At 43.0% G+C, this 12949-nt stretch overlaps 1 protein-coding gene across 1 annotated transcript; it reads left to right on the top strand.

Annotated features, from left to right (window-relative positions):
* Nucleotides 1–7092: 7092 nt before the first annotated feature.
* Nucleotides 7093–9977, top strand: xbp1 (X-box binding protein 1). The gene is given in 6 exon segments (XM_038988524.1): nucleotides 7093–7414; nucleotides 7909–8005; nucleotides 8122–8238; nucleotides 8377–8457; nucleotides 8460–8543; nucleotides 8804–9977. Coding segments are annotated over 6 exon segments (1188 nt in total). The 5' UTR covers nucleotides 7093–7193; the 3' UTR covers nucleotides 9392–9977.
* Nucleotides 9978–12949: the final 2972 nt, after the last annotated feature.

Below are 12949 nucleotides of genomic sequence, written 5' to 3'. Positions count from 1 at the left end.
ATAGGCAAGATGCAGTAGATGGTATAGAGTACAGTATATACATATGAGAAGAGTAATGTAGGGTATGAAAACATTATATAAAGTGGCATTGTTAAAAGTGGCTAGTGATACATTACATCAAGATGGCAAGATGCAGTAGATGGTATAGAGTACATTATATACATATGAGATGAGTAATGTAGGGTATGAAAACATTATATAAAGTGGCATTGTTTAAAGTGGCTAGTGATACATTTAATTACATCAAGATGGCAAGATGCAGTAGATGGTATAGCGTACAGTATATACATATGAGATGAGTAATGTAGGGTATGTAAGCATTATATAAAGTGGCTAGTGATAAATTGATTACATCAATTTTTCCATTATTAAAGTGGCTAGAGTTGAGTCAGTATGTTGGCAGCAGCCACTCAATGTTAGTGATGGCTGTTTAACAGTCTGATGGCCTTGAGATAGAAGCTGTTTTTCAGTCTCTCGGTCCCCGCTTTGATGCACCTGTACTGACCTCGCCTTCTGGATGATAGCGGGGTGAACAGGCAGTGGCTCGGGTGGTAGTTGTCCTTGATGATCTTTTTGGCCTTCCTGTGACATCGGGTGGTGTAGGTGTCCTGGACGGCAGGTAGTTTGCACCCGGTGATGCGTTGTGCAGACCTCACTACCCTCTGGAGAGCCTTACGGTTATGGGCGGAGCAGCTGCCATACCAGGCGGTGATACAGCCCGACAGGATGCTCTCGATTGTGCATCTGTAAAAGTTTGTGAGTGTTTTTGGTGACAAGCCGAATTTCTTCAGCCTCCTGAGGTTGAAAAGGCGCTGCTGTGCCTTCTTCACCACGCTGTCTGTGTGGGTGGACCATTTCAGTTTGTCCGTGATGTGTACGCCGAGGAACTTAACCTCTCTAGGGTATGTGGGACGGTAGCGTCTCACCTCGTCAACAGCCAGTGAAACTGCAGGGCGGCAAATAAAAAAAAAACAGAAATCCCATAATTAAAATTCCTCAAACATACCTGTATTTTAGACCATTTTAAAGATACACTTGTTGTAAATCCAGCCACAGTGTCCGATTTCAAATAGGCTTTACAACGAAAGCAAAACAAACGATTATGTTAGGTGAGTGCCTATTCACAGAAAAACACAGCCATTTTTTCCAGCCAAAGAGAGGAGTCACAAAAAGCAGAAATATAGATAAAATTAATCACTAACCTTTGATGATCTTCATCAGATGACACTCATAGGACTTCATGTTACACAATACATGTATGTTTTGTTCGGTAAAGTTCATATTTATATAGAAGAATCTGAGTTTAGGCGGGACGCTACTGTCTCACTTGGCCAAAAGCTCCCTCTGCTGTTTCCTGAAGTCCACAATCATCTCCTTTGTTTTGTTGACATTGAGTGTGAGGTTATTTTCCTGACACCACACTCCGAGGGCCCTCACCTCCTCCCTGTAGGCCGTCTCGTCGTTGTTGGTAATCAAGCCTACCACTGTAGTGTCGTCTGCAAACTTGATTGAGTTGGAGTTGGAGGCGTGCATGGCCACGCAGTCGTGGGTGAACAGGGAGTACAGGAGAGGGCTGAGAACGCACGCTTGTGGGGACCCAGTGTTGAGGATCAGCGGGGTGGAGATGTTGTTACCTACCCTCACTACCTGGGGGCGGCCCGTCAGCAAGTCCAGGACCCAGTTGCACAGGGCGGGGTCGAGACACAGGTTCTCGAGTTTAATGACGAGTTTGGAGGGTACTATGGTGTTAAATGCTGAGCTGTAATCGATGAACAGCATTCTTACATAGGTATTCCTCTTGTCCAGATGGGTTAGGGCAGTGTGCAGTGTGATGGCGATTGCGTCGTCTGTGGACCTATTGGGGCGGTAAGCAAATTGGAGTGGGTCTAGGGTGTCAGGTAGGGTGGAGGTGATATGGTCCTTGACTAGTCTCTCAAAGCACTTCAAGATGACGGAAGTGAGTGCTACAGGGCGGTAGTCATTTAGCTCAGTTACCTTAGCTTTCTTGGGAACAGGAACAATGGTGGCCCTCTTGAAGAATGTGGGAACAGCAGACTGAGATAAGGATTGATTGAATATGTCTGTAAACACACCAGCCAGCTGGTCTGCGCATGCTCTGAGGACGCGGCCAGGGATGCAGCCTTGCGAGGGTTAACACATTAAAATGTTTTACTCACGTTGGCTACAGTGAAGGAGAGCCCGCAGGTTTTGGTAGCGGTCTGAGGCCCCAGTCTGAGGTCCGGAGCGCTCTGGAGCAGCTTTCAATAAGGATCTCTCTGTACTTTGCTCGTTTCATCTTTGCCTCAATCCTGACTAGTCTCCCAATCCCTGCTGCTGTAAAAAAAATCCCCACAGTATGATTCTGCCACCATCATGTTTCACCGTAGGGATGGTGCCAGGATTCCTCCAGACGAGACACTTGGCATTCAGGCCAAAGAGTTCCATCTTGGTTTCATCAGATCAGAGAATCTTGTTTCTCATGGTCTGAGAGTCTTTAGGTGCCTTTTGGCAAACTCCAAGCGGGCTGTCATGTGCCTTTCACTGAGAAGTGGCTTCCGTCTGGCCACTCTACCATAAAGACATTATTGGTCGAGTGCTGCAGAGATGGTTGTTCTTTTGGAAGGTTCTCCCATCTCCACAGAGGAACTCTAGAGCTCTTCCTGACCAAGGCCCTTCTCCCTCGATTGCTCAGTTTGGCCCGGCGGCCAACTATTGGAAGAGTCTTGGTGGTTCCAAACTTATTCCATTCAAGAATGATGGAGGCCACTGTTTTTTTGGGGGACCATCAATGCTGCAGAAATATTTTGGTACCCTTCCCCAAATCTGTGCCTCGACACAATCCTGTCTCTGAGCTCTACGAACAATTCCTTCGACCTCATGGCTTGGTTTTTGGTCTGTGGGACCTTATATAGACAGGTGTTCCCCTTTCCAAATCAGGTCCAATCAATTTAATATACAGTACCAGTCAAAAGTTTGGACACACCTACTCATTCAAGGGTTTTTTATTACTATTTTCTACATTGTAGAATAATAGTGAAGACATCAAAACTATGAAATAACACATGGAATCATGTAGAAACCAAAAAAGTGTTAAACAAATCTAAATATATTTTAGATTTTAGATTTGTCAAAGTAACCACCCTTTGCCTTGATGACAGCTTTGCACACTCTTGGCATTCTCTCGACTAGCTTCACCTGGAATGCTTATCCAACAGTTTTGAAGGAGTTCCCACTTTTCCCGCTTTTCTTTCGCTCTGCGGTACAACTCATCCCAAACCATCTCAATTGGGATGAGGTCGGGTGATTGTGGAGGCCAGGTCATTTAATGCAGTACTCTATCACTCTCCAAATAGCCCTTATACAGGCTGGAGTTGTATTCGGTCATTGACATGTTGAAAAACAAATGATAGTCCCACTAAGCGCAAACCAGATGGGATGGCGTATCACTTCATAATGCTGTGGAAGCCATGCTGGTTAAGTGTGCCTTGAATTCTAAATAAATCACTGGCAGTGTAACCAGCAATGCACCTCCACACCATCACACATCCTCCTCCATGCTTCACGGTGGGAACCACCTACTCTGCGTCTCATAAAGACATGGCGGTTGGAACCAAAAATCTCAAATTTGGACTCATCAGACCAAAAGACAGATTTCCACCGGTCTAATGTCCATTGCTCTTGTTTCTTAACCCAAGTCTCTTCGTCTTATTGGTGTCCTTTAGTAGTGGTTTCTTTGCAGCAATTCGACCATGAAGGTCTGATTCATGCGGTCTCCTCTGAACAGTTGATGTTGAGATGTGTGTGTTACTTGAGCTCTGTGAAGCATTTATTTGGGCTGCAATTTCTGAAGCTGGTAACTAATATACTAATCCTCTGCAGCAGAGGTAACACTGGGTCTTCCTTTCCTGTGGCAGTCCTCATGAGAGCCAGCTTCATCATAGCGCTTGACGGTTTTTGTGACTGCACTTGAAGAAACTTTCAAAATGATTGAACTTTTCGGATTGACTGACCTTCATGTCTTAAAGTAATGATTGACTGTCATTTCTCTTTGCTTATTTGAGCTGTTCTTGCCATAATATGGACTTGGTCTTTTACCAAATAGGGCTATCTTCTGTATACCACCCCTACCTTGTCACAACACACCTGATTGGCTCAAACACACTAAGAAGGAAAGATATTCCACAAATACATTTTTAACAAGTGTGAGAGAAAAATGACGTATTTACCTGATTTGTTTGATATTAATAGTTAACAATTAATACTTAACAAATAGTAAGACATTTCTGTTCTACTAACCCTGTGTTTTTATGGTCTCCACTCTAGCTCCCTGCAGCTTTTATGGTCTCCACTCTACCCCTGTTTCCCCATTTAGGTTTGTGCGGGATTATTTTTCTTGTTGCTTGTGGAGGCTTTCCTCAGTGTATTTCGCGTGTGGTTATTATAGTAAGGTGCGTTGTGTTTTTGCGCCTTACGGGAGTACTGTTAGTTCCCATTGTCTTGGGCGTTGTTTTGGGGTATTGTACTGTACCGTGTTTTTGGACTTGCCCTTATTAAAATATACGCTACACTGACATCTCTGCTCTCCTGCGTTTGACTCCTCACCTACCTTCAGTGCGTAACGCAACAATATGTGTAATGCCCGGGGTGTCGTGGATGAAAGGAGTCAAACGCAGGAGACAGAGAGTTCAGAGTAGCGTTCCAAATTTAATTCCCCACACGGGTGAAAACACGACGCTACTCTAAAACAAATGCTTCACCACAAACAAAGTGAGAAACACGAATAAACACAAACCAACGAACACGTACCCTGACACACAAGAATGTACAGACTGTACACACAACAATCCCGCACACCCAGCAGGCCGGGCTGCTGGGTAATAAAGCCCCACAAATCACCCTAACCACAAACAGGTGTCAATAATCAACAAAAAGGGAGGGGGAGGAAAAGTCAGTAGCAGCTAGTAGGCCGGTGACGACGACCGCCGAGCGCCACCCGAACAGGAAGGGGAGCCACCTTCGGTGGGAGTCGTTACAATATGAGTCTTATTTTTGTATATATTTTTATATTTATATAGTTTTAAATGTTCTGATTATTTATTTGTGTATTTCCAAATGTCTGAACAAAAATTACAGTTAGTGCAGAATGGGGCTTTCTTATTTTGTTGTCGGGGGGGGAAGCATCCCGGAGTCACCTCTTCACTGTTGACGTTGAGACTGGTGTTTTGCGGGTACTATTTAATGAAGCTGCCAGTTGAGGACTTGTGAGGCATCTGTTTCTCAAACTAGACACTCTAATGCACTTGTCCTCTTGCTCAGTTGTGCACCGGGGCCTCCCACTCCTCTTTCTATTCTGGTTAGGGCCAGTTTGCGCTGTTCTGTGAAGGGAGTAGTACACAGCGTTGTACGAGATCTTCAGTTTCTTGGCAATTTCTTGCATGGAATAGCCTTCATTTCTCAGAACAAGAATAGACTGACAAGTTTATTTGTTTCTCGACATTTTGAGCCTGTACTCGAACCCACAAATGCTGATGCTCCAGATACTCAACTAGTCTAAAGAAGGCCCGTTTTATTGGTTCTTTAACAGTTTACAGCTGTGCTAACATAATCGCAAAAGGGTTTTCTAATGATCAATTAGCCTTTTAAAATGATAAACTTGGATTAGCTAACACAACGTGCCATTGGAACACAGGAGTGATGGTTGCTGATTACGGGCCTCTGTACGCGTATGTAGATATTCCATTAAAAATGAGCCGTTTCCAGCTACAATAGTTATTTACAACATTAACAATGTCTACACTGTATTTCTGATCAATTTGATGTTATTTTAATGGACAAAAAAATGTGCTTTTCTTTCAAAAACAAGGACATTTCTAAGTGACCCCAAACTTTTGAACGGTAGTGTATGTCCAAACTGTTGACTGGTACTGTATATAAAACTGGATTCCAAGCCACACCTTCATTGAAGAAATGTGAATAAGGTATGGGGAATAATAAAACATAAACAACTAATAAGAATTCATATGAATTCCCCCAGTAGGATACATGATGAAAATCCCATAAATCCCATGCATCACAAGCTACAAAACAGTTATTTTCCATTAGACCTGAAAGTTATCCACTATGAGTGAGACGGATGCCAGATGTGCAATGGCAGGGACATAACCAAAATTCAATATGGATTTGCAAACGGTATTGACTATTGAACGGTGAGGACAAAATTAATGGGGGGATTGTAGTGGCAAGGTGAAAACAACTGAATCTCATGCAATGACTATTCTATAAAGAACCTGTACAATAGTCCATCGTAATATAGTCTTCTTTTACAACTGTAATTGTAAGCTAGTGTACATCTTTGGAGGTCAACAGATTATTGTCCTACATGTTAGAATACAAGCAATGGTGTAAAGTACTTAAGTAAAGATATTTTAAAGTACTACTTAAGTAATTTTTGGGGGTATCTGTACTTTACTAATTATATTTTTGACAACTTTCACTTCACTACATTCCGAAAGAAAATAATGTACTTTTGCTCCATACATTTTCCCTGACAACCAAAAGTACTCTTTACATTTGACAGAAAAAATTGAAATTGTTTATACTTTTACTTTTGATACTTATTAAGTACATTTTAGCAATTCCATTTACTTTTGATACTTAAGTATATTTAAAACCAAATACTTTTAGACTTTTACTCAAGTAGTAGTTTACTGGGCGACTTTCACTTTTACTATTTTCTATTAAGGTATCTTTACTTTTACTCAAGTATGACATTTGAGTACTTTTTCCACCACTGAATACAAGTACGTCTACTGTATGGGTATTTTGAGAACTAAAGTTAATTTAAGTAATAACCCAGGGTAAGTATTTTTCCTTTGAAGTTTAAATGGGTCGGGTTTGTTATTTGTGCCAAGCGTAGGTTAGACGGGAAATTACACCTCCATGAACAAGAGGCAGGCATTTTACTGCGAACGCAGGGTGAAAGTTGAATGTAAATTGCATGAGTCCTGTAGCCAATCATAGAGCATACTGTGAAAGCATTACAGTCTCTTTCAGCCTATCAGATTTCACCACGACTGTAGAAATAGATTGGAAGCGGAACTCCTTTTTTATATTTGAGAACTGACAGGGATAGAAAGACCTAAGGTTTCTTTGAAGATACCCCAATATTTCTGAAGTTTATAAGGATACATAATATGGTCGTGGGGACAGCGGGACATAAAGTCCTCTTGATATCTGGGCAACAGAATGGCTCTTCTAGCTCAACACAGGGCTACAGCCGGTCATTTTCTGTCGTTTTGCCGTCACAAAACCAAGCGAATTCGTCAGATTCCGACTCAAATTCGACAACTGGGCCACCCCTGAGAAAAAGACAGAGACTCACTCATTTGAGTCCAGAAGAAAAGCAACTTCGCAGGTTAGTTTCATGAATGGACAATTTGGTGTATTTAGTTGTAACGTTATTCTCATGGCTATATAAATGAATGATTATTTTACTGATATGATCGCATCTGACTTTCTCGTGATACCAAAGGGGAACAATGGTGAATTGATTGGTTGACCAAAGGGAGCCGGCTACTCCTTACGCCACACAAATGGACAGATTCCCATGAATGGCATCGATGTCTTTCCAATAACTGTGCTAAGAATAAATCCTGCACATTCAAAATTAGACTATGGTAGATGTACCTTTTTATTCGGCCAATCGGTCTGTCATGTTACCCGGCTTCGCATATCAACAGATTTGAGTAGTCAGCCTATTGGTCCCACCCAGTTTTGTATATTTGGATCCTGTTCTGCCTGCATGACAGGAACATGGCGGCTGATTGTGCAATAACCAAGAACTATATCCCATTCCTGTCAGTCATCTTGCTTTGTCAGCAATTTCAAAAAATAATATTTCATCTTCAGGAAACTCAAGAACAGAGTTGCAGCCCAAACGGCCAGAGACAGAAAAAAAGCCAAAATGGGTGAGCTGGAAGAGCAAGTTCTGGTGTTGGAACTGGAGGTAAATAAATTCTGTCCATAAATTGTCATGGTGTTAATGACTGCTATTTATTGCTGTTATTCCTGAACTGACTAAGGTGTTAAAATGCAAATTCTAAGTTTCTCTCTCGTCTCTAGAACCAGAAACTTCACGTTGAAAACAGGCTGTTACGGCAAAATATGTGCGGTATGGTGAACGAGAACAAGGAACTGAGACAGAGGCTGGGGTTGGACACCCTTGAGGCCAAAGAGAATGTAAGCAGATTTGAGTTACTGGTAATGCAGAAGATTGGGGGGGGTGTGACAGTTGCGCCACCTGGTTGTCAGAGCCAATTAGTTTATAATGGCTAACTCTTCACTCCTCTCCCATCCCATATCCCCCCCCCCCCCCAGGCTCAGGTGTTGGAGTCCAATGGGATTGATGCAGGTTTGGGGATCGGGTCTTCTGAGTCTGCAGTACTCAGGCTATGTGTGCCTCTGCAGCAGGTGCAGGCCCAGCAATTCTCAAATCTGAAGATTTCCCAATGGATACAGATAGTCCTGACTCTTCAGACTCTGAGGTGAGACATGTCCATAGTGGTCTACACCATTTTTGTCTGCTACAGCTAATGCATGACCACTTTAATGAGAGCTATGGATAAGGGCTTTATCAAATGGAGACGAATTTGACACTTTATAGTCATTGCTTGGCTTCATTTAGTCTAGTCCATTTTCCAGTAGCTCAAAGTGCTTTTATAATGCTCATCTTGCCTATTGGTAAGTTCCAGTTCTGCCCTTCCCTGTTCAGAGTTGTAACCTGCTCGCTCCCTCTCCCCTCCAGTCTGATATCTTGCTGGACATTCTTGACATCCTTCACCCAGAGCTGTTCCTCAGGGAGTGTGGTGAGCAGGAGATCCAGGAGCAGGCGGTGCTGCTGGTCGGAGGGGGGGGAGGAGTACCTGCCCCCTCACCTGCAGCTCTGGGGGCCACACCAGTTAAGCTGGAGGCCCTTAATGAACTGATCCACTTTGACCACATCTACACCAAGCCTGTGGAGGTGGTGTGTGTCCTCGGGCAGCAGGAAGTGAATCACGAGGAGAGTGTGACAGGGGTAAAGATGGAGGCGGTTGAGGTCTTCTCTGTGGCCGACGATGTTGCCGTGTGTGTCAAAGATGAGCTGGACGAAGTGGTCATCATCCCTAAAAGTCATGGGGTGCTGGATGACTTCCTGTCTGTGGCCTCGCTGACCTCTGACCTGGCCATGGGCAGCCTAGAGAAGACTGGTGCCTACCTGATGGACGCCTACAGCGACTCCGGATACGAGCGGTCCCCTTCCCCCATCAGCGACATGTCATCCCCCCTCTGCTCAGAGGGGTCCTGGGATGACGTGTTCGCCAACGAACTGTTCCCCCAGTTGATCAGTGTCTGATCTGATTCTGACCATCCCATTGGCCCAATTAATCAATGATCCAACCTATTATGAACTCACTGCTATTTAGTGTAGTGTTAAGTGAATACAGTACATTATGCTTTATATTGATAGGCTGTCCCAGCAGTGCCGATTACCAATGGCAATACATCATAAACTGATCAGTGACAAGGCTAGCTAGCGTGTACCTCATCTTGGGGGTTCAAACCAAAGTTAATCTCCTTTTAATAGCAGGTCTGTAGGATTTTGCGATCCTGCATTGGCTTGTGGGAGATGGAGTTAATGACACCTTAATTTGACGTCACTAATTGACAGCTAGTGGTTTGTAAGGTTGCTTTAAATCTTTCCACTCATTGTTGGAGTTCAGGAGAAATTCAATGGATGACATATCCAGTATTTCTTAGTTATATTTTGCTCTGGGACTGACTGTTTTAAAAGACAAATGTATTTATTTGTGTATTCTGCTCCGGAGTCTTCTGTATGTAATCTGTTTCCGTATGTATAAAGGCCTCTACCTCCTGTATAATTTTGTTAAACACTCTCCTTGTAGATTGAAATTACTGCATTAAAAAAACTTTGCATTGCATCTTCTTGGTTTCACTGGCTTAGTTTTACAGACCAGGTGTTTGATCAGAGGGTAGGCAGGGAATACACCCTCAGACAGTGCAAGCCTGGGTCTCTTGAATATATTTTTAATGTGGTGTCTCAATTACATTCTACATGGTATGCCTACAATATACAATTGGCCAAAAGTTCAAGCGTTTAGTTTGATCCAATTGCTTTCTCCAAGGAGCCAACATTTTGCTTCAAGCCCCAAAGGCCGTATAGGAAATGCAAAGCAAGAAATGTGGCCTCACTAGAGGTCCTCTCAAAGTGTGACTTGAGCAAGAAGTTTTTAAACTCATGTAAAATGCAGGCCTCGAGGCCTTCCCTCTGGGCACACTGACTCAATGTTTCCATTTTAATGAACCAACATTGAATTGACGTCTGTGCCCAGTGGTTTTGCTTTTCTTCAGACCATCTGTCAGATCGTTTTTAAAATAACTAGCAAGGCAGTTTCAAGTCTTCAAGGTAGATATCCAATTGCCACCTGGACCCAGTGTTTTCTTCTAGAGCAGATAAGATGGCAGAAGTAGAGTTTAGAGATGAATGGTTACATGTCACTGATCTCAGACTAAGGTCAGATAAGGCTTAAGGGAAGCCATGTGAAACAAATGTTTGCATTCTTGCACATGTACACACACACAAGGACACATCTATTACATAACTAAGAACATGGAGGTACCTGAGACACTGGGGTTTATCCTAACAGGGTCAGTCTGGCCTTTTTTTTCTTCTGATTCCTAGAATAATAAGCTGTTAGGGTGACATCTCATCACAAGGTCTTTCAGTCCTCTCTGTGTGCTGTCTTTCGGTGTGTCAGTATTTGTGCTGCTATGCTTAGATGGGAGAGGAGACAACACCCTTCGAAAGCAGCCTGTTCTCATAGACTAGACGTAACATAGTAAACAAATCCGGGACAATCAAATTGGTATAAGGTAAAAATTAAAGTCGGGTGGATGAGTGGGCATATAACGCGAATGTCTACCAACACAAATGTTGGACAACTAGCATTTTAGCTAATTCGCAACTTTGCAATTAATTAGCATGTTAGCTAACCTTAAACCTTTTAGTTGACCTTTCCCTTAACGCTTTAACCTAACTCATAACCCTAGCCTAGCAAACATACAAGTTTTTACAAAATCGTAACATATTGTACGTTTTGCAAATTCGTAATATAATACGAACTGTAATTCGTAACATATCATACGAAATGGGTGATGGACATCCACAAACTAATACATACCATAAGAAACGGAACATATCCTTACTAAATGGGGTGTCACAGATTTACATACAAAATTGTACGAAAGGCGCTTAGACCAGGTTGTCGAAAGTCCTGGGGACGTGAAAAGTATGCCCTATTATTATGTATCGAGGGTCCGCCTGTTACTTGTTCAGAATAGAACCCTATCACTGTACTAGCTGATTAGATCAACTACTCAAATACACTAATGATGTAATTGATCTTAACTCTTTAGTGTCTGTTTCTCACTGTCTGTTTGCTTTGTCTCCTGCTGCTTGTGAACAAGTATAGATCAGGGAGGGGACTGGTTAAACAACAACAGTGTAGCACCCGCTTGTCTTGGGTCAGTTCTGCATCTGATTTGCATAAGCATTTCCCCCAAGGTTAGGATTTGTGGGCAAATTCATCCTAGATCTGCACCTGTAGGGGCATATTCACCTTGTGGGTTAACAACAACACGGGTACTATAAAGAGGCAGACGTTTAGAAAATGTAATTTACAGCAAGGGTAATTTCTTTTTCAGAACGTTGTCCATTTTGTACTTTTCCTTTTCCTTACTGGGCTGCAGTGTGTGGAACCACTAGTGGTGCTTTTGCCACGTAGTGACTGTGAACTTCTTCTGAATAGTGTGGTTAGCAGCAGAGGCAGAGCACATTTCCCCTCTCCTACTCTCAACCACAACAGAGAATAAAACTAGCTCACAGCTGTTCTACTGAAACCAAAGGTAAAAATTAAAAAAAACTAACAATTCTCGCTTTCATTAAAATGTTACTGTGGTGAAATCAGTTGTTGACAGCCTGAATGTTTGACTGTTACTGTAAATAACAACAATATGTCATGGCCATGTTTAGCAAGACAACGACAAGTTGGTTTAAGCAGAACTAGGGTTGTTTTGTATTCTTCCTTATGTGCTCTGATGTCCCCATGTTCTGTAAAATTGAATTCAACACAACACACATGGAAGATACTGCTACCAGCTTACAACAGGGTTAGTTTTTAATGGTTAGCCTTTTGTGGAGACTTTAAAGACCAGGTGGACCTCAGGACCTCTGTGTCTTTCAGTGTACAGTATGATGTCACACAGCGCTGGATGTTAAAGGTCACGCTTAAATTAGAGGCCTACCAATTTGACTTGTTAATATGACACTGTGGTCACCTTTGCTTGGGTTTGGATAAATCCTACAGTAGGGCTCATGTTCTGTGTGTGTGTGTGTGTGTGTGTGTGTGTGTGTGTGTGTGTGTGTGTGTGTGTGTGTGTGTGTGTGTGTGCGTGCGTGCGTGCGTGCGTGCGTGCGTGCGTGCGTGCGTGCGTGCGTGCGTGCGTGCGTGCGTGCGTGCGTGCGTGCGTGCGTGCGTGCGTACGTACGCGCTAGGTCTACACACCATGGGCAGCTGCCTGACTAGGGTAAATGACCTTCTTCATTCTCCATGGTGAGCATTCAAGATCCAATACCTTCTTTAGGCAACAATTTCAAACAGCTTTTCAGAGTGTGGTCTAATAGAAAACATTTGTCTAAGAACAGCAGTGAGAGCGGTAGAGCTTTTATCCCCTTCACCGCAGCTGCAGAAAAGCTTCAGAGAGGATTGAGGAAGTGAAGTTGTTTTGCCTTACTCGTAGCAAGGGTTTCCCAAAAATGAGACGGAAGAGGAAGAATAGGGTTTTCTCCGAATCAGAGAGGAAGAACAGGTTTTCACCAAGTCAGAGGGGGAGA

Source organism: Salvelinus namaycush, chromosome 1 (genome assembly GCF_016432855.1).
Source record: "Salvelinus namaycush isolate Seneca chromosome 1, SaNama_1.0, whole genome shotgun sequence".
Lineage (NCBI taxonomy): Eukaryota > Metazoa > Chordata > Actinopteri > Salmoniformes > Salmonidae > Salvelinus > Salvelinus namaycush.
Note: the sequence above shows the minus strand (reverse complement) of the source record. Positions and strands in the feature narration are given on the sequence as shown.